This window comes from Macrobrachium nipponense, chromosome 1 (assembly GCF_015104395.2).
Source record: "Macrobrachium nipponense isolate FS-2020 chromosome 1, ASM1510439v2, whole genome shotgun sequence".
Classification (NCBI taxonomy): Eukaryota; Metazoa; Arthropoda; class Malacostraca; order Decapoda; family Palaemonidae; genus Macrobrachium; species Macrobrachium nipponense.
Window position 1 is genome coordinate 121,593,357 of NC_087200.1, and position 23,035 is coordinate 121,616,391.

Consider the following 23,035-nt stretch of genomic DNA (forward strand, 5'->3'; position numbering starts at 1 on the left):
CTAACAAATACCCTCTCTTCCAGGCTCCGCTGTTAGAGACACCGCCCTGTGGCAACCCTGCGGGCTTGGGTCGGCGGTTTTGGCAAGAACGCCGCCAAGGGACAGCCCTACATCCTTGAGAAGAGGTTGGCGGTCCTGATCTTCCCCGGCGGCAAGTCAACGGGTTACGTCGACCCGGCAGAGGCAGCCCCGACTATAGCGGCAATTCAGCAGCAGCTCGCCGCTTCGTTGACTGAACCAGGCCAGGACATCTCGTCGGAAGTCGCGACACTGGATCTAAATATTGAACCAATGGTAGGTGTTGACGACCTGTTGGTCGAGGTGAGTACGTTGGACGCCCAAGGGCTTCCCTTGGGCGCCACTGGGTCTTCTACTCCTGCTAACTCTCCAGCTTCCTTCCAAGGCTTTACAGGAGCTGAGCTCCTTTATACTTCTCCTGATGCTTCCGTAAGACCTAAAGTCAAAGGACAGACGGTTGTGAAAACCCTAAGTAAGACGTCGTCGTCGTCTAAAAAGACGTCGTCGGCGTCAACATCTCGCAAGTCTCCGGCTACAAACCCCGGAGCAGAGAGGTCTAGAGCTTCTGGGTCCGGCTCCAAATCCTCAAGGAGTAGATCTTCCAAGGAGAGATCACATACTCCGGCGGAGTCAACCGTTTCTCCCTCCCCTTCCCCTTGGTACCTGTTCAGAGTTACCCGACCACCTCCGCAGCAGCTCCGGCTTTGGATCCCAATGCTGGTCTGTTGCAACACATGGGGGATTTGGTCGGTTCTCTCAAAAACAGTATGGAGCAGATGTTCTCCCGGTTGTCCGACAGGATTAACTCCCAGGATAACATCATCGCCGAACTGAGCCAGGCCCCGCTAGCTACTCCCCCACCTTTCGGCGCAGGTATAGCTCAGCTTCCACCTCATGACTCTCTGCCTCCGTTCTCTATGAATAACCCCTGGAGGGTGGCGTCATACGCCCCCTTCCAGGACGGGCTTATTTCTATCCCGGAGTGTGGAACTCGAAGGATTGAGGACTTCGAGTTCTACCCGGAGGATCTACAACCGCCGTTCATTGGCTACGCCAGACTTACTGCCGCTGCCATGACGCGAGATGACAAGGTCCCTAAAGAGACAGTCCTCTATTCACGTGACCAGGCTCAAAGAGAATGGCTCAGGTGCTTAGAGGACATGGACTGTTCTAATACGAAGATCCAACCCTTTAAGAGTCCCTTCACCATTTTCACAATGGAAGAGGGAACTCCGCTTCCCTTCCTTACCAAGATCGCTACGGTCACTATCCCAGCGGCCCAAAAGGGGGAGTCGTTACCGCAGCTAAAGGAAGCGGATCCCACATCTCCTTTGCTTCCCTCAACCGGAGAATTGTGGGAAGACCTGCCCAACACTTTTTCGGCGGGCAAACTCAAACCAGACTGTGCTATGGATCAGTTTGGTGAGAAGCTGCCTAGACTTCCGGACAGCCTCATTCAGGCGGAGTTTGAGGCCAAGTCTAGGCTGGCCAGGTCTATTACTCCTATGGCCATGACAGAAGTGGTCTACCATTGCTTACGGTTCCGAGCCACTATTCAAGCTGATCACCAAGTCACTGACTCAAACGGTACAGTCTGACATGTTTGAGTTCGCCACAGCCAGGACGAATTGTCGGAAGCATGTCCTACAGGAAGCAACTATTCGGCATGAACCGAATAAGTTGCTTTCATCAAACATCTGGGGAGCAGACCTCTTCCCCGATGCAATGGTAAAGGAGGTCCAGGCGGAAGCTACAAGGCTTAACCAAAGCCTTAAGGATCGTTGGGGTCTCACTGCAAAGAGACGCCAAGACCAAGCAGTGAGGGGTAAGGCTCAGAGGAAAGCCCCAGACGTTTCCAGCCTTACCAAAAGAAACAGCAACGCTTCGCCCAGCCTGTTTCGGCTGTTCCGTTGGTGCAGGCGGCCCAACCCTCTACCTCCAAGGCCCAATCACAGCCTATCTATGTGATTTCCCCCCAACCTCAACCTTCCACCTCTTACGCTGTCTCCCCAGCCTTCAACCAAGTGTTCGAAGGCCAGGCCTTTCAGCAGTATGACCGCTTGGGTAGGGGAGGCAGAGGTAAACGATCCTTTCGTCAGAGAGGATCAGGAAGGTCCCTTAATAGAGGAAAACACTTCCGGGGAGGCCGCGGAGGTTACCAGCAACAATGAGAACTTCCAGGTAGGAGGGAGGCTGTTTCTCTTCCGCCACCGGTGGGGATTCAGCAAATGGGCACAAAGTATTGTGTCGAAAGGCCTGGGTTGGAGTTGGTGGCGAATCCGCCCCCACCCAGACCTTTCCTTCAACTTCCATCCAAAGAATTGACGGAGTATGCGGAGGACCTCCTTCAGAAAGGAGCAATAGCGAGAGTCAACAGATTAAAGTTTCAAGGGCGCTTGTTCAGCGTTCCAAAGAAAGGCTCACAAAAAAGAAGGGTAATCTTAGACTTGTCCCGTTTAAACTTGGCCATTCGCTGCGACAAGTTCAAGATGCTCACCATCTCGCAGGTGCGGACCTTACTTCCCCGTGGGGCCTGTCACCACCTCTATCGATCTTACAGACGCATACTCATCAATTCCCTATTGTGCAAGACACCTTTCGCCCTTATCTGGGCTTCAAGATAGGAGATCAAGCATTCTCCTTCAAGGTAGTTCCCTTCGGTCTGACTAGCACCCAGGTGTTCACGAAGTTGGCGGAAGTGGTCGTCCAACAACTAAGATCGCAAGGGATCATGGTAGTAGCGTATCTCGACGATTGGTTAATTTGGGCTCCAACAGTCGAGGAATGTCGCAAAGCAACACTGAAAGTAATCCAGTTCCTGGAATATCTAGGGTCAAGATAAACAGGACCAAATCGAGACTCACTCCGGAGTCAAACTTTCAGTGGCTGGGCATTCAATGGAATCTATCCTCCCATACTCTGTCGATTTCCATCAGCCAAGAGAAAAGAAATAGCGAAGTCAGTAAAGCAATTTCTAGGACACAAAACTTGCTTCAAGGAGAACCCAGGAAAGGATTCTGGGTTCACTCCAGTTTGCATCAGTGACAAACATCTTGATGAAAGCCAAACTGAAAGACCTAACCAGAATCTGGCGCTCACGAGCAAATGTCAGGTCCAGGGACAAATTATCATCAGTCCCTCAGATTCTGCGGAATCGTCTACGCCCTTGGTCAAAAGTCAAGAACCTGTCAATATCAGTACCCCTTCAGTTTCCTCCTCGGGGATTACCATCCACACGGACGCTTCATTAAGCGGCTGGGGAGGATATTCTCAGTTCAAGAAGGTTCAAGGAACCTGGTCACCCCAGTTCCGTCAGCTTCACATAAATGTACTGGAAGCAATGGCAGTGTTCTTGACTCTAAAAAGGTTACGTCCGCCAAAGAACTCCCACATAAAGCTAGTTTTAGACAGCGCAGTGGTAGTCCATTGTGTAAACAGGGAGGCTCCAAGTCACGACATCTGAATCATGTCATGGTAGCCATCTTCTCCCTGGCGGACAAGTTCAGTTGGCACCTCTCCTCCACCCATATAGCTGGAGTGAGAAACGTCATAGCAGATGCTCTATCCCGATCAGTTCCTCTGGAGTCGGAATGGTCACTGGACAAAACAGTTTTCGTTCCAATGGATCCTCCGGAGGGTTCCAGGTCTACAAGTGGATCTATTCGCATCCCAAGCGAACCACAAACTCCCATGTTATGTGGCCCCCAACCTGGACCCTCTGGCCTATGCCACGGACGCCCTGTCCATAGACTGGAACAACTGGGAGAAGATTTATGTCTTTCCTCCAGTGAATCTTCTACTGAAGGTACTGAACAAACTCAGGACGTTCAAGGGTCAAGTGGCTCTAGTAGCCCCAGACTGGCCGAAGAGCAATTGGTACCCTCTCATTCTGGAACTGGGTCTTCGTCCTCTTCGAATTCCCAATCCCAGGCTCTCCCAGTCAGTACAAACGAAGACTGTGTTCGCTTCCTCAGGAATTCTCAAACCCTAACTTTATGGACTTCATGAAGTTTGCGGCTAAAAGAGATGCGAATATTGATCCTCAAAATATTCTCTTCTTGGAATCTGATAAAAGAGATTCAACTTTGAGACAGTATGATGCTGCAGTCAAAAAGTTAGCAAACCTTCCTGAGAGAATCAGATATTAGAATCATGACAATCAATTCAGCTATATCCTTTTTTCAGATCTTTATTTGAAAAAGGCTTAGCAGCTAGCACTATTACGACAAACAAGTCAGCCTTGAAAAAGATTTTTCAACTCGGTTTCAGCATAGACTTGACAGACTCTTACTTCTCGTCTATTCCCAAGGCTTGTGCTAGACTTAGACCTTCAGTGAGGCCTACGTCAGTATCGTGGTTCTTAAATGATGTTCTAAAGCTGGCTTCAGAAACAGATAATACGACATGTTCATTTATAATGCTCTTAAGAAAAACTCTGTTTTTATTAAGCTTGGCTTCAGGAGCTAGAATTTCAGAACTGTCGGCATTATCCAAAGAGAAAAAATCCGAATCATATTGAATTTCTTCCCACAGGGGAAGTTCTACTTTCTCCGGAACGTAGTTTTATAGCAAAGAATGAAGATCCTTGATGAGGTGGGAACCGTGGAAGGTTGTACCCCTTCCACAAGATATTTCTCTTTGTCAGTATCGACCTTACGAGCCTTTCTGTCCAGGACATCCTCATCCTCATCGGGTCCTCTCTTTAAGAGAGAAATAGGTGGTACTTTATCTATTAAAGGCATCAGGCAACAGATCCTGTACTTTATTAAGCAAGCCAATCCTGATTCCTTCCCTAAAGCACATGATGTCAGGGCAGTTGCCACCTCAATTAACTATTTCCAACACATGAATTTCGATGATTTAAAAAAGTATACTGGATGGAAATCGCCGACAGTATTTAAGCGTCATTACTTAAAGTCCTTGGAAGCACTGAAATTTTCAGCAGTTGCGGCGGGTAACATAGTTTACCCCGACTGCTTAGTCATTAGTAGAAGATCCAGTTCTCCTTTCTACCTATCTCACCCAACAGTTTGTTCTATACCTGCCATGTTCATCTACGTTTACCTTGAGTCTTAGCTGCTCTTATGATGGTATAGTGGGTGCCCCTTATTTTTTTGCTAGGGTCACTCACAATTGATTGTATTTAATGATCTCTTTGATGTGATCCCCTTATTTTTATGCTAGGGTGACATCTTATTTTACAATGGTTACGGGTTTTGTATACTAAGTCATATACATTCCTTTATTATATTATTGTTGAAGTTTGTTTCTATTCAATTTATTATTATAATTGCTTTAATTTCTTTTTGTACATATTAACTATACACAGATGCTAAGCTCAACATATTCCATGTAAGCCCTGTATATATATGTTAAAATTTAGTTAATTTTAAGAAATATTATTCACCTTAAGTTAATTTTAAGTAATATTTCTATTCTGTATCATTGTGTAATGTATATCTATTAGCAATTATATTTCTCATTTTATGTTATCTTTTATTTGAGACCCTTTTTTGTCTGTTTTATTTTTTGTTCTTTACAATCTTGTGCTATTTCTGGTACGATTTCGCGCAGCGACACGAACTGAGCCCAGAAAAGGGATTTTGACGTAAGGAAAAATCTATTCTGGGCGATTGGTTCGTGTCGCCAGCGAAAAAATCCCGCCCTGCCCATCCCAACGCTCAAGGATTGTCTGCTAACTTCAGGATGGCCACCAGAGGCGCAGCAGTCGGCAGCATGGGATGGAGTAGTAGTAGTTGCTGCCCACTCTGTGGGTCGGCTCCCCTCTAGTGGGGGTTTTGTAGTGGGAGATTTCTATTGGCAAGTGGTTCGTGGTAGTGGTCTCACTCGCCATAGTGTTCATACCGACACCCTCTTGGAGGGTGAGCGAGTCAGTAGTACTGACCTTTTCTTTATTTTATTTATTCTCTGGTATGTGTTAGTACATTTACCTTAGAAATAATGGATTAAAGGATATTTCGCTGGTGACACGAACCAATCGCCCAGAAATAGATTTTTCCTTACGTCAAAATCCCTTTATTAGACCTAGCAGAGGAAAAAGCATATACACTGAATAGGGGTAACTATAGACAAAGGTTCACCAGGAAGGGGAGAAAAAGACAGGTTTATGATCTGATCTAACTAATTGCTTCCACAATCTAACTGCTTCCCTTCTTTTCCTATATCTGACACTTTTACACAAAAGGTCCTTAGGCCAATCCCTACATTCCTCACATCTAATTCCTAGATCAAACTCTGTACCCATTCAGCTGGTACAAACATTATGCTAGTGTACCTCATATTTAGGCATCCTGCTTACAAAGTAATCATTCCTACATAACCTGATGTTATTTGCTTTGCTTGTGGTGGAAGACATCCAAGGAAGATTAAAATTACAGTACCGTGACAGGAGCAAACAGCCAAATTCACAAAATGGAAACAATCGTCTATGCAAAATGGTGGCAATGAGAATTTCGACTAGCACTAAAACATTCAGTCACACCTGGTGGAGAACAAGTGAATTAGACAGTCTTCCAGGTCAACCGAGTGGTCTTCTCTTGTTTGAATGCTAACTCGCCTATCAGCATGGAGGCTAACTTTAACAGTAGGTAAGATTCTTCACAAATAATGTCTATACACAAGCACATTAGGAAAGTTTTCAAAATCATCTATCATTGTTTTAACAAAAGATTATTTTGAAAACCTTTTAAACTTAACTGTACAGCCAAGTTTAAAATCATCAAAAATTATAAATTAAAAATATAAACTAAAAATCTGAATGAAGAGGTTCAGTATGCATTTGTGGAAGAAAAAGTTGTGATTTACTGATCTGATCTGGTGATTAACCCTTAAACGCCTATTGGACGTATTTTACGTCGAGATAAATTGTCTGTTGGGTGCCGATTGGACGTATTTAACGTCGACATAGAAAAGTTTTTTAAAAATTCGCGGAAAAATACTTATAGGCCTACCAGCCGAAAACTTCTGAATCGTGCGCCTTGGGGGATGCTGGGAGTTCACGGATCAAGGTGTTGTTTTGTTTACAATCATTACGCAGGCGCGCAAGCGCGAATTTCTTTCTTATCACACTAAAAAGTATCAGTGACATATCTCAGAAATTATTTCGTCACTTTGACATAATTTTTGCACCATTTTAAATTAGCTGTTACATGGAGTATTATATATGAAAATGTGCGCAATTTTATGTAGAATACCAAAATAAAATACTCATGATTGTAACTTTTATCAGTTTTGAAATATTTTCATATAAATAATGATAAGTGCCAAAATTTCAACCTTCGGTCAACTTTGACTCTACCGAAATGGTCGAAAAACGCAATTGTAAGCTAAAACTCTTATATTTTAGTAATATTCAATCATTTACCTTCATTTTACAACAAATTGGAAGTCTCTAGCACAATATTTTGGTTTATGGTGAATTTATGAAAAAAAACTTTTTCCTTACGTCAGCACGGTAACTCTTCAGAAAAATTCATACGTGCAATTGTCGTAATGTTTGCACCATTTTAAATTAGCCGTTACATAAAGTTTTATATATAGAAATGTGCGCAATTTAATGCACAACACAACTAAAATCAACCCATGGTTGTAGCTTTTATCAATTTTGAAATATTTTCATGTTAATAACGATGTGCCAAAATTTCAACCTTCGGTCAACTTTGACTCTACCGAAATGGTTGAAAAACGCAATTGTAAGCTAAAACTCTTATATTCTAGTAATATTAAATCATTTACCTTCATTTTGCAACAAATTGGAAGTCTCTAGCACAATATTTCAATTCATGGTGAATTTATGAAAAAAAAAACATTTTCCTTACGTCCGCGCGGTAACTCTTCCGAAAAAATCATATGTGCGATTGTCATAATGTTTGCACCATTTTAAATTAGCCGTTACATAAAGTTTTATATATGAAAATGTGCACAATTTCATGTAGAATACAACTAAAAATAATTGAAGGTTGTAGCTTTTCTCAATTTCGAAATATTTGTATGTAAATCACGATAAATAGAAAAAAACCACGTTCGGTCAACTTTGACTCTACTGAAATGGTAGTAAAACGCAATTGTAAGCTAAAACTCTTACAGCCTAGTAATATTCAGTCATTTATCTTCATTTTGAAACAAATTCGAAGTCTCTAGCACAATATTTAGATTTATGGTGAATTTTTACAAACTTTCCTTCCCTCCGCGCGCGGATTCTCCGCTGCAAATCTCCGAAATGCCTATGTCGCATTATCAGAATATTTGCTCCGTTTCATATTAGGCATTTCATAGAGTTTTATATATTAAAATGTGTGCAATTTCATGTAGAATTCAAAAAAAATAATTGAAGGTTGTAGCTTTTCTCATTTTTGAAATATTTGCATAAAAAAAAATATATAAAAAAAATTCGACATTTGGTCAACTTTAACTCGTCCGAAATGGTCGAAAACTGCAATTGTAAGCTAAAACTCTTACAGTATAGTAATATTCAATCATTTATCTTCATTTTGAAATAAATTGGAAGTCTCTAGAACAATATTTAGATTTATGGTGAATTTTGAAAAAAAAACATATTTTTAAGTCCGCGCATTACGAATTCATGCATCATTTTGTGATAATATTTTCTCTGTGTTGCTTTGATCGTTTTACAATGTGTTATATACCAAAATGATTGCAATTTAGTATACAATACAACGAAAAAAAATTAACTCGTTAGCTTCAACAGTTTTGCTCACAGCAAGATTTGAATACAATTATATATGAAATTTTGTTTTCGCGCTATCATATATCGCATTATTTATTTATGATAATGATAATTTTTTTCATTTCTGATGGTTGCATACTAAACTTCAGGCAATGACAAAAAAAGGAGACAAAAATGAACTCTTAATCTTGAAAACTAAGCACGCTGTGATTTTTTGAAAAAAATATTTTTTCTGCTTCGGCACTCACTCCGAGACCCCCTCGGCATACGGGAGACGATTTTTATTATACCCCTTCGGCGTTTAAGGGTTAATATGTCTTGATAAGGAAAACTTTTAAACTCAGCTGTGCTGGATACATACTCATTTGGAGGCAAACTTTATATACAAATCAATGAGATCCCCATGGGATTTTCTTTGGGTCAAGTTTTGGCATGATTTTTGTCTTTTAGAAGAAAGGTTCTTTAGCCACTGCCCACCATCACTTCATCCCATATATTACAAACAATAAATGGATGATACTTTATACTTTTTCAAAATAATGGTGTCACTGAATAATGTCTAGTTTGCCAATAATCTCCATCCCATTAAATTCTTTTCTAGATATATTAATCACCAGATTCGACCAGCACTTCATTATAACTGATACAAGAGTGATGCCAAATAAGTAAAAATTAGTAAAGTAGACTCTTCCTTCTAAACTGTCCAACTTCCTTAACCTTATATAGTTCCAATTTTCACATCTCATTTCAAAAGACATTATTTAGATTATTTAGGTTAATGTTAAAAAGTCTACATATGCAACTCAGTGGTCCAAAAAGAAAAGAGTAAGGGAAATATAGCCAATAACTACAGACCTATCACCTGCCTACCAATAATGTGGAAGTTACTAACAGGTATCATCAGTGAAAGGCTATACAACTACCTAGAGGAGACAAACACCATCCCCCACCAACAGAAAGGCTGCAGAAGGAAGTGTAGGGGCACAAAAGACCAGCTCCTGATAGACAAAATGGTAATGAAGAAAAGTAGGAGAAGGAAAACCAACCTAAGCATGGCATGGATAGACTATAAGAAAGCCTTCAACATGATACCACACACATGGCTAATAGAATGCCTGAAAATATATGGGGCAGAGGAAAATACCATCAGCTTCCTCAAAAATACAATGCGCAACTGGAATACAATACTCACAAGCTCTGGAATAAGACTAGCAGAGGTTAATATCAGGAGAGGGATCTTCCAGGGCGACTCACTGTCCCCACTACTCTTCGTAGTAGCCATGATTCCCATGACAAAAGTACTACAGAAGATGGATGCCGGTACCAACTCAAGAAAAGAAGCAACAAAATCAACCATCTGATGTTCATGGACGACATCAAGCTGTTATGGTAAAAGCATCAAGGAAATAGACACCCTAATCCAGACTGTAAGGATTGTATCTGGGGACATCAGGATGGAGTTTGGAATAGAAAAATGCCCGCCCTTAGTCAACATACAAAAAGGCAAAGTAACGAGAACTGAAGGGATAAAGCTACCAGATGGGAGCAACATCAAACACATGATGAGACAGGATACAAATACCTGGGAATAATGGAAGGAGGAGATATAAAACACCAAGAGATGAAGGACACGATCAGGAAAGAATATATGCAGAGACTCAAGGCGATACCAAGTCAAAACTCAACGCCAGAAATATGATAAAAAGCCATAAATAAAACAATGGGGCAGTGGCCAGTAATCAGATACAGCGCAGGAATAGTGGAATGGACGAAGGCAGAACTCCGCAGCATAGATTAGAAAACCAGGAAACAAATGACAATACACAAAGCACTACACCCAAGAGCAAATACGGACAGACTATACATAACACGAAAGGAAGGAGGGAGAGGACTGCGTCAACATCGAAAACAGAGCACTGGGGCAATATCTGAAAACCAGTGAAGACGAGAGGCTAAAGAGTGCATGGGAAGAAGGACTAATAAAAGTAGACGAAGACCCAGAAATATACAGAGACCAGGAGAAAGACAGAAAGAACAGAGGACTGGCACAACAAACCAATGCACGGACAATACATGAGACAGGACTAAAGAACTAGCCAGCGATGACAATTGGCAATGGCTACAGAGGGGAGAGCTAAAGAAGGAAACTGAAGGAATGATACAGCGGCACAAGATCAGGCCCTAAGAACCAGATATGTTCAAAGTATGATAGACGGAAATAACATCTCTCCCATATGTAGGAAGTGCAATACGAAAAATGAAACCATAAACCACATAGCAAGTGAATGCCCGGCACTTGCACAGAACCAGTACAAAAAAGAGGCATGATTCAGTGGCAAAAGCCCTCCACTGGAGCCTGTGCAAGAAACATCAGCTACCTTGCAGTAATAAGTGGTACGAGCACCAACCTGAAGGAGTGATAGAAAACGATCAGGCAAAGATCCTCTGGGACTATGGTATCAGAACGGATAGGGTGATATGTGCAAACAGACCAGACGTGACGTTGATTGACAAAGTCAAGAAGAAAGTATCACTCATTGATGTCGCAATACCATGGGACACCAGAGTTGAAGAGAAAGAGAGGGAAAAAATGGATAAGTATCAAGATCTGAAAATAGAAATAAGAAGGATATGGGATATGCCAGTGGAAATCGTACCCATAATCATAGGAGCACTAGGCACGATCCCAAAGGATCCTGAAAAGGAATCTAGGAAAAAACTAGAGCTGAAGTAGCTCCGGCTCTGCAGAAGAGTGTGATCCTAGAAACGGCACACATAGTAAGAAAAGTGATAGACTCCAAGGAGGCAGGATGCAACCCGGAACCCCACACTATAAATACCACCCAGTCGAATTGGAGGACTGTGATAGAGCAAAAAAAAAATAAATAATAATAATAATAAAATAATAATAATAATAATAATAATAATAATAATAATAATAATAATAATAATGACACATGAACATTAGAATCTAAATTCAAGTACTTTGCAACAGAGCTAAAATATCCCTGCGAGTCATCAGCAGCATCAACTTCAATGGCAAATTGTACAAACCCAAACCAGGTCGATTAACACGTGTTGGACTGGTAAAATACTATACCTTGCATTACCAGTAAGTATAACCTTCCTCATATCAAGGTCTTCTGACTGCTTTTTTAATTCTGCTTTGCTCCACTTACCTGGTCTATTACTGAAGTTTAGATCTTTTGGTGAGACAAAGAGTAAATTTCGATAGCTATACTGAGGCACATAAATTTCTCGGGGTGGAAACTCCACCACTTCTTTTATGGGGCGACATTTCTCATCTGTCAAATAAAAAGAAGCAGTTCTATTTAAAAAGAAAACCATCATATATGAAACAAGGTAATTAATCACAATATTACAAAGGCTATTCTTCTCACAAAGCTTAATAGAAAATCAACCTAATGGCAAAATAAGATTTCATGGAGCATTAAGCATAGTAAATTCTAAGTAATTTCCTCATGGAAATTTTGATAAATTTTTCCATATTTTTCCCACAGATATGAAGCAGCTACACCCCAGTTAATATATGGTACCACTTTTCCTAAAATAAACACTTTTGTTATTTTCCATATTCCATTTACTGATAGTTACCATATTCCTTTAGCTTGTCAGTTATAGGAAATATTATCAAAAAAATTTCTAATGCACTGCCTATGTTAGGGGACTGAACTCCAAGTAATAGCTTATCACCAAGGTAGCAGATTACACAAGCAATCCCCAGGGATGCCAATGTATACAAGTTGTCTATTGCACAGATCTGCAGTCAAAAATTATTGATTATCACAACATAAAAACTGATTTACAAAATACAAAGCAATCACAGAGAATATGAAGCAAAGACTTATCAACAAAATATATGACAGAAATAAAGAGTATGTAGGTTCCCTGATCTCATAAAAATACTGAGTAGTATCTATTCCCAGCTGCTTCATTTGTGATCATGACCAGATAAACAGCATCCAATCCAGAGCATTTAACCATCTCTTAATGGTATGACAAGGATTCTATCCATATCTGTTGGCTGAGCTAATAAAAAACCAAAACAAAAAACAAAAAATAAAAGCAGTAACCACTTCTATAAAAACACTAATATAACTATACACCATTTTCAAAGTTACCGGGTTAAAGTTCTTGCATGTATGCTTGTGGGAAATTTCCAGCAAGTGAACATCGACAAAGTAGACATTAGCATAATCCCCATATTGAATCATAAATCACTTCACCTTTATGAATTGCAAACATGTTTTAAATATTCATCTTTGTATTTAAACAGAAATCAGTTGGATTGAGGATATACACAAGCAAACTAAAGCTGTGAACAAATGCAATGTTCTTGTTATAAAAAAGGGATTTTGACGTAGGAAAAATCTATTTCTGGGTGATTGGCTCGTGTCGCCCTATGAAAGGATCCTTAATATCATTCTTTCTAGGTAAAATTAATCTAAAATTACCAGAGAAAAACAAAATTAAGAAATGTCAGTAAAACTGACTCGCTCACTCTTTAAAAGAAGTGTCGGTATGAGAATAGGGGCGAGTGGGAACACTACCACGAGACATTCACCAATTAGACCTTCCAATCAAAATCCCCACTAGAGAGAGCTGATACCAACGGGCGAGTGCAGGGGCCCGCTACTTACTACTACTAGGGACGCCACGGACAGCAGCGCCCCTAGCGGTCATCCTTAATCTATGAACATCTTGTCCTGCAGGGGGGGCAATCAATACAGGGTGGGTTTCATAGGGCGACACGAGCCAATCACCCAGAAATAGATTTTTCCTACGTCAAAATCCCTTTTCTGGGCTCAGCTCGTGTCGGCCTATGAAAGAGTACCAGAGAAACAGACAAGATGGGAAAAAGGACAAATGAAAATCAGTTGTAAAAAGGAGGGATATAATATAAGTAAATCATTTATTATTACAGCATATAAACTAAGTACTTAATGGCTAACTTATTTTAAAACAATGACATAAAAGAAAGTTAGTAATGTAAAGTACTTAAAATTAAATTATAATAAACATAGTAAAATACAATAATGCAGTGTAATTTAACAAAATAGATTCACTTATATAATGTATTTACAAAATATACAAACACATTGTGTCCTACCCTAGCATAAAAATAAGGGTAGGTACACTGAAGTACATTATCAGTACATAGTGTGGATGTCCCTAGCAAAAAAATAAGGGAAAATCCACTAATATGATCTCAGCGGCTAAGGCTAGAATATCCGAGTAGCATGGCGATAGGGTGAGGCATGTTGGACGAGGTAGGTAGAGAAAAGACCTGGATCTATACTACGACTAACTATACGTATCAGGAGAAACAATGTTTCCCGCTGCTACTGCAGAAAATTTTAAAGATTCCAAGGACTTTAGATAGTGACGTTTAAAGACTGTCGGAGATTTCCTCCATTATAACTTTTTAAGATCCTCAAAGTTCATATGTTGAAAGTAATTAATTGAGGTGGCTACTCCCTTGATGTCATGTGCTTTTGGAAATGAATCAGGATTGGCTTGTTTAATGAAGTAAAGGATTTGTTGTCTAATACCTTTTACTGATAAAGTAACCCACCTTTTTTTCTCTCATGGAAGAGAGAACCTGAGGATCTTGAGGATGTACGAGATAGAAAGGCTCTTAAAGTTGATACTGGGCAGAGAGAAGGGTCTTGCGGAAGTGGGATGACTTTCCAAGGAGACCACCTTGCAAGAGGATCCTCATTTTTAGCCAAAAAACTACGATCCGGAGCAAGCAGAACTTCTCCTGAGGGGAGGAATTCCACATGACCCGCATCTCTGGATAGAGCCGACAGTTCTGAAATTCTAGCTCCTGAAGCTAGGCTTAATAAGAATAATGTCTAAGAAGCATTATGAATGTACAAGACGAGTTGTCAGTATCTGATGCTAGTTTGAGGACATCATTTAAGAACCATGAGACTGTAGTAGCCTTTGAGAAGGCTAAGTCTAGCACATGCTTTAGGGATAGACGTAAAATAAGATTCAGTCAGATCTATCTGGAAACCTAACTGAAAGATCTTCTTCAAAGCCGATTTATGAGTAGTAATAGTGCTAGCTGCTAAACCTTTTTCAAACAAGGATCTGAAAAAGGATATAGCTAAATTAACTGTCATGGTTGTAGTGTTTGATTCTTTCAGGAAGGATGCTAATTTTTTAACAGCTGAGTCATATTGTCTAATAGTTGACTCTCTCTTATCTGATTCTAGGAAGAGGATGTTTTGTGGATCAATGTTAGCATCTTTATTAGCCGCAAACTTCATGAAGTCCATAAAGTTAGGGTGTTGAAGAATTCCTCGAGGAAGCGAACACAGTCCTCATTTGTACTGAGTGTGACAGCTTGGGATTGGGAATCCGTTGAGGTCGGAGACCCAATTCCAGAAGCAGGGGATACCAGTTGCTCTTTGGCGCCAGTCTGAAGCAATCAGGGTACTAGTCCCTTGAAAGTCCTCAGCTTGCTCAAGACTTTCAAGAGAAGATTCACTGGAGGAAAGACATAAATTTTTCTCCACTGATTCCAATCTAACGACAGGGAGCTCCGTGGCATAAGCCAGAGGGTCCAGGTTGGGGGCCACATAGCAAGGGAGCTTGTGGTTCGCTTGTGAGGCGAAGAGATCTCTTGGAGACCTGGGACTCTCCGGCATATCCACTGGAATGACCTGTCGTCTAGGGACCATTCTGATTCCAGGGGGACCGACCGGGACAAGGCGTCTGCTATCACATTTCTTACCCCCGCCAGGTGAGTGGCGGACAGATGCCATTTGTGTTTGTTTGCTAGTGCAAAGATGGCTATCATGACATGGTTCACATGTTTGGATTTGGAACCTCCCCTGTTGATGCAATGAACTACCACTGCACTGTCCAAAACTAGTCTTAGATGAGACTTTTCCGGGGGAAGAAGTCTCTTCAGGGTAAGAAATACTGCCATTGCTTCCAGAACGTTTATGTGGAGCTGGCGGAATTGAACTGACCAAGTCCCCTGAACTTGTTTGAATTGAGAATATCCCCCCCACCCGGACAGGGAGGCATCCGTGTGAATGGTTAACACTGGAAGGGGATATTGAAGGGGTACCCGCTTGGCCAGGTTCTTTACTTTTGTCCATGGACGGAGTTGATTGCGAAGGATCTGTGGAATTACTGACAACTTGTCTCGAGATTTGGCGTTTGCTTTCAGGAGGATATCTGTCACTGAAGCAAACTGAAGGGAACCTAGGATTCTTTCCTGGCTTCTCCTTGATGTTTGCTTGCATTTGAGAAATTGTCTGACAGACTTGGCTATCTCTTTCCGTTTGGCCACTGGAATTGACAGATTGTGGGAAGACAAAATCCCATTGGATTCCTAGCCACTGAAAACGAGACTCCGGAGTAAGTCTGGATTTCGTTTTGTTTATCTGGAACCCCAGATGTTCCAGAAATTGAACTACCTTTTTCGTGGCTTTGAGACATTCCTCGACTGTTGGTGCCCAGATCAACCAATCGTCGAGGTATGCTGCTATCATTATTCCCTGAGTTCTCAATTGTTGCACCACTACTTCTGCTATTTTCGTGAATACCCTGGGGGCTACATTCAGACCGAAGGGCATCACTTTGAATGAGAATGTCTGATTTCCTAGTCTGAATCCTAGGAATGGGCGGAAGTGTCTGGCTATAGGGATATGATAGTATGCGTCTGTAAGATCGATGGAGCATGTGACGGCTCCACGAGGAAGTAAGGTCCTTACCTGTGAGAGGGTAAGCATTTTGAACTTGTCGCAACGATGAAAGAGTTTAGCCTTGACAAGTCTAAGATTACCCTTCTTTTGTTGAGCCTTTCTTTGGCACGCTGAATAAGCGACCTTGAAATTTTAGATGCTTGACTCTCGCAATAGCTCCTTTCTGAAGGAGTTCCTCCGCATAATCTGTCAATTCCTTTGATGGTACTTGATGGAATGATTTGATTGGAGGGGGATCTTTGATCCAACTCCAACCCATCCCTTGGACACTATGCTCTGTGCCCAATTGCTGAACCCCCACCTGTGACGGAAGAGGAACAGCCTCCCCTCCTACCTGGGGAGCCTCATTGTTGATGGGCGGGTTTGACCTCCACGCCCTCCTCTGAACTGCCTACTCCTTGCCGCCCTTCCTGTGCCACGCTGGCGAAAGTGGCCTCTCGCTCTGTTACCTTCTCGATTGCCTATTAAAGGGAGGGTAAGCACCTGACCTTCATACATAGGGTTTGAAGGCCCGGCGAGAGTGCGTAGGAGGTCGAGGGTTGTGACTGAGGAGACAACAGGAGGATGGGCTGGGTCTGCTTCGAGGTTGAAGGTTGTCCCTGTTTGGGTAACCGGGACGGCCTGAACGAATTGCTGCTGTTGCTGGTGTTTTTGGTAAGGCTGGAACCTTTTACCAGACTTCTTCAGTTTCTTACCAGCAGCGGGGGCGGATTCTTGTTTCCCTTCTTAAGGAGGAGATACCCCATCTAGCTCTAAGGCTCTGGTTGAGCCTAGCAGCCTCGTGGTGTACCTCATTTACAGCGGACTCTGGAAAGAGGTCCGCTCCCCACATGCTGGAAGCCAGGAGTCTATTAGGTTCGTGCCTAATAGTGCATTCCTGCAGAACGTGCTTCGGCAATTCCTCCTAGCTTGGAAGAAGTCGAAAGCATCCGTCTGAACCGTTTGAAGCTGGGATTTGGCCAGAATCTTTAAATAAAGTTCTGTGCCATACGAAAGAGCAGCCATCTCTGTGATAATCAGAGAATTGAGGGACCTGCCAAACCTAGTTCGAGCGTCGAACTCTGCCTGGATCAAGGAATCAGGCAGCCTTGGGAGCTTTTCGCCAAACTGGTCCATAGCACAGTCCGGTTTGAGCTTACCAGCGTGAAAGTGGCGGCAGGCAAGTTCTCCCACAATTCTCCGAAAGCTGGAAAGAGCGGAGAAGTAGATCCGCTTCCCTCAGCTGTGGGCATGGGCTCATCCTTGAGGACTGCCTGAAGAGTCGCTCCACTATTTTGTAGCGAACGAAGAGAAGCCTCCTCCTCCGTCGCAAAAATAGTAAAAGGACTCTTGAAAGCCTGGAGCTTAGTGTTGGTACACTCCCAGTCCTCAAGGCAGTGAACCCATTCGCGTTGAGCGTGATCTCTACTATAGAGCACGTTCTCCCTGGAGATCTTGTCCTCCCTAGTGAGGGCCGCTACGGTCAGCCTAGCATATCCAATGAAAGGCTGCGTCAATCCCGGAGGATAAAACTCAAAGTCCTCAATCCTTCGAGTTCCACACTCCGGGACAGAGATCATACCGTCCTTGAATGGAGCGTAAGCGGCCACTCTCCATGGGTTCTCCATGGAGAAGGCTGGTAGCGACTCATAAGGTGGTAGCTGGAGAATACCAGCACTTGCTACTGGGGAGACTGGATGAGGAGCCTGAGCAAGCCCAGCTACTCGGTCCTCGTTCTCTCTAACTCTGTTAGAGAGATCTTGGATGGACTGGCCCGACTGAGTCAAAGTGCTCGACAGTTGCGCGAACATCTGTTCGAACTTGGTTCCTAGGGCGGAGACCTGTGAGCCAACCATCTCTCCTACCTGTTGCATCACCACTGCTGAGAAAGCAGTGGGATCAAAGGTGCTAGGTCCCGCTACTCCAACCGGCGTTGCCGGAGTGGATGCGGTGGAGGCCGGAGAAGGCATTGGCTCAGCAGGAGTGCGAGCCTTCTCCTTAGAAGCCTTGCTTCTAGAGCTCTTTGAATAGGAAGAGCTCGGCTTAGCCTTCACCGCGTCAGCATAGGAAGTCGAAGACTTCTTAGCTGAAGAAGACGACGACGACTTTTAGAAGTCGTCTTAACAAGGGTCTTCGGTTCTCTCTGTCCCTTCACCTTTGGGGGTACAGAGAGAGCGGGAGAGCGGGCAGGGATCTCAGATCCCAAAAAGCCTTGGAAAGAAGCAGTAGAAGAAGGGACAGGAGAAGATCCAGGAGCGCCCAAGGAAAGACCTTGGGCACCCGACACACCTACCTCAACCAACAAATCCTCAGCACCTACCGCCATAGGCTCAATATTAAGGTCCAAGGTTGCGACGTCTGGGACCGTCTCCTGCGTGGCCACGGCCCCGAAAGACTGCTGCATCTCTTGCTGGATGGAGGCTATGAGAGGGGCTGCAGATATGGGGTCAACATAACCTGTTGACTTGCCACCGGGGAAGATCTGAATGGCCAGCTTCTTGTCCAAGATGTAAGGCTGGCCCTTGGCGGCGTTCTTCCCGAAGCCGCCCACCCAAGCCTTCAGGGTTGCTAGGGCGACTTCCCTCACACCGGCAGCCTGAAAGAGAAGGCGAAATGAAGCTTCTAATGGCGGGGGCGGGGTTAACAAGCTTATGACTAAGTGTTGTTAGTAATACGATAAAAAAGTCTACAATCGACTTACCCCCTCCACCAGCTGACTGACCAGGTCGTAACAGATGGCGCAGGCTTCCGGGTGCCAGACGATCATGTCGTTGTAAGGCGTGGCACACGGGGCGTGAGACCTGCACTCATCGTGGGCGCAGGGGTCGTATAAGGTCGCATTGCACCCAAGGACCTGACAGTTGGTAGCCTGTAAGTGGAAAGATACATAAGTATCAGGAGAACACTTACAGCCTAACAATTGCTCCGCTGCATGCCGGAGCGAGAAAGTTAGATTAAACCAGAGCCCCGCCATAATACGTGTGGTAACAAGATGGTTGGAGTTTGTCCAAGGCTACGCCGGAGACAAGAGATAGAATCCAACCAGGTATGGTGGTGAAAAATGAAACCACGACGGAAAACGGCGGAGATGGTATACATACAATTATAATTCTAGAAATTCATCGTAAAATTAGGGTATATCCTTAAAAATAACGAAATAAATATCAAACCTTTCCCCCCCGTCTACTAGAAGAGTGCCCGGGTAAGAAGCAAGCTCTCTTCCGGTAGCGGGGAAAAAAGGGAAGGATATAGTAGGCAAGCAATAGACCACTAGTAGTGACCACCCCGCCCGCTGGCGGAGCCAGCAAGCTATAACCAAAGGTGCCCCGGCTGCGGCGGAAGGCTCCTTCGTTCGTTATAGGTGGGGGGAAAAAGGGGTGGCTGAGCAACTGGGGGGGGAGGTTCTCGGCGTAACACGGCGGGAGAGAGAGAGGGGGGGGGGGGTGGCCTACTCCTCCCCGTCCCAACAACTACCCGCTCGGTGACCCGGTACCCGAAACAAGTGGTCGCCCTATACCCCAGCTGGGAAGAACCCCTGGCCTCCTCAGAGAAGGAGGGAGGCGCAACTGAGGTTGTCATGGCAACCAAGGGGTCCCCCAGACCCCTCCCTATACCTGGTAGGGAGGGAAGGGGAAGGGTAAGGTGCGATGGAACACGTGACGCAAGTGGCCTAAGCCGCGATAGCAAACACAACCGTGGAAGGGCCATGTGAACCAGGCTGTACCAATACATGGGACATGCACCTAGGCTAGCCTAACACCCTAAATAGAACTAAAATTACATCGTAAAGATGGAAAAGACACTTTTAGTAAAAGAAAAAGAAGCCCAGGAGGAGGCAAACTGTTCCGAGGAACAGAAGCCTACTCGGAGCCAGCGATAGCCGATGAAGAGCAAGAGCCGGGATGCTGGGCCAGAAACACAGAATAGCCCTAAATACCAAACTAAAAGAATTGGTAAATGGGCTAACCTAGCTAAAAAGGCGATGTAAACGATGAACGTGATATAGTAAGCCCATAAGTATAAGAAGTCCAGTATGGAAGACCGGGAATTCTTAAATGAGGCAGCATGGCGCCGCCACGAGTCGACCGGGAAACCGTATATGACCTATAGAAGGAAAATACTGGTTCCTGGAAGACTAAAATACTGTAAAACACTACTTATGAGGCACTTAACTTAGCCGTTGCGATGGCAGCACGTTCCATAATGGAGGAGGTGGTAAATCCAAGATAATAGTACACAAGCAAGAAAATGCGTACGACGCTTAGCGCTAATAATTAAGGATAACCGCTAGGGGCGCTGCTGTCCGTGGCGTCCCTAGTAGTAGTAGTAGCGGCCGCATCGCCCGTTGGTATCAGCTCTCTCTAGTGGGGATTTTGATTGGAAGGTCTAATTGGTGAATGTCTCGTGGTAGTGTTCCCACTCGCCCCTATTCTCATACCGACACTTCTTTTAAAGAGTGAGCGAGTCAGTTTTACTGACATTTCTTAATTTTGTTTTTCTCTGGTAATTTTAGATTAATTTTACCTAGAAAGAATGATATTAAGGATCCTTTCATAGGCCGACACGAGCTGAGCCCAGAAAATATAACAGATTTCATTCTTTTCTCATTAATGATACACTTATCTAAATTAAATTTCACAATTTAATTGGATTCCACCTCAATATCTAAAACTTGTGAAAATTAACAATAATCTTGAGTAGTAGGAAATGTTCAAAAGGCAAATGAATTAGCTTTATTATCCTTACTAAAGTAAAAATAGGAATCAGTTTGATGATAGTATAACTAATAGTTTCCACTATAATGTTATGCACATGGAATAAAACAATATATGATAAAAGTTATTTATACCACAAAAATGCTCCCACAAATAGCAAAATACTCATCTTAATCTCTGGAATAAATAATAAAAGCTTTTAAAGGAACATGCAAGTGATATAAAAATACTCATGGCCATAAAATACAATCAAATGTAATACAATCATAACAATAAATGTAAACAAAAGACTTTGCTGAAGAAGGAAAAGAAAAGAAGTCCATCCAATCATGACTAGCAAAACTGGTAAAAGTGAAACAATCTTATTATCCTGATTGCATTACACTGCCCTCAGAGTCTGTGAAGTGTAAACAAGTCTACAGCATGCACTGAAAAGCTACAAAAACTGTATGAAAATGACATTTTCATAATAAAATAAGGTTTCATATATACTTACCAGGTAATTACATATATGAATCCCACATTGAATGGAGGTGGGATACATGGACATATATTCTATTCCAAAACAGTAAGGGATGGTAATATCTTTGAAATAGGAAGATTTGTTAGCATTGATACAATGCTTGCTGTTTCCTTACCTACTGCAGGTGAATACGTACTGCCTCTGGTTATAGAAAAGCATACAAAAGTGCTCTTGACCTGAGCACAGTACTACCAGATTTAGAAACAACCAGACAATACTGTCACCTACTCTAAAAACAACACAACCCATCATCCACTAAGACTGGTGGGTACTCCAGGTAAACTGCAACTCCAAGCTCCCTAAAAACCATTGCACCTGAAAGCCAAAGAGATAGCTGTTGCTCTGACTTCATGAGCTTTCACTTTAAAAATAGGCAACATGCCTTCCTGGATCTGTGAATGTGCCTCCAAAATGAAGTCCCTCAGGAAGAGTGACAAGGTGTTCTTGGACAGAGGACAAGTTGGGTTCTTACCTGAACACCAGAGGTTACCGGATGGACTTCTGATATTTCCTGTCCTATTTAGAGCTCTTACAGGACAAAGTACTCTCACTTCTTCCTTGGAGATACTGTTTTGGTCTTCTGAGAACTTTAACTGAGAAGTCAGTCTCTCATGAACCTGGAGCTGGAGTGTCAGTTAAGGTACTGCCGTCATAAGTCTGGTCTTCGTCACCTGAGGAAGCAGCTATCCTCTCTGCACAAGCACTGTGCTATCCTGCTGTACTGTCTTCACACCTCATGTGACTGGCAATTATACTTCTTTGGAATTACGACTTCTACAGCAAATTCATTACTCACACAATTCCCATAGAGATTGGTTGTTAATTACAAGAAATCGTACTGATTTCTTAGACAAGTCACATGGTTGGTAAGCCAATTTATTGTAGATTCACATTTAACCTAATGAACTTTTGCTTCTAGGTCTATTCATAAGTTACCATCACAGTCCGATCTAAATACATATTAAGCACACCCATACAGCATGCTAAATTTAAGGATGGCCAATTTCAAGAAAAACTGTTCATGGAATGAGGAAGACATGCATATACACCTGGTATGAGGAAAATGAACCATTCTAAGAAATATTCTGTACCTTCCAAGAAAAGTTGAAAGTGAATATTTCCAACCCTGTGCAGGGCCTCTTCTCCAAACAAAAATTGTAAAATATGTGTTTTTTCTAATATATTTTCTAAATTATAATTACAGTTCACATAATATCATAACTGACAAGAACTAAAATCAGTAACAAATTCTGAGTATATTTAGTGTAAAATATTTATGAGACATCATTGGATGGGAATTTTGGACACTTCCCCATGACATCTCAAGGCAAGCTGCTAGCTATTA

At 42.7% G+C, this 23,035-nt stretch overlaps 1 protein-coding gene across 1 annotated transcript in view; it reads right to left on the minus strand.

Annotated features, from left to right (window-relative positions):
* Positions 1–23,035, minus strand: part of LOC135219591 (dedicator of cytokinesis protein 7-like) — a 492,066-nt gene that overhangs the window by 377,416 nt on the left and 91,615 nt on the right. Inside the window, 1 exon segment of the mRNA XM_064256479.1 lies at positions 11,905–12,030. Within this exon segment, the coding sequence (XP_064112549.1) occupies positions 11,905–12,030 (126 nt within the window).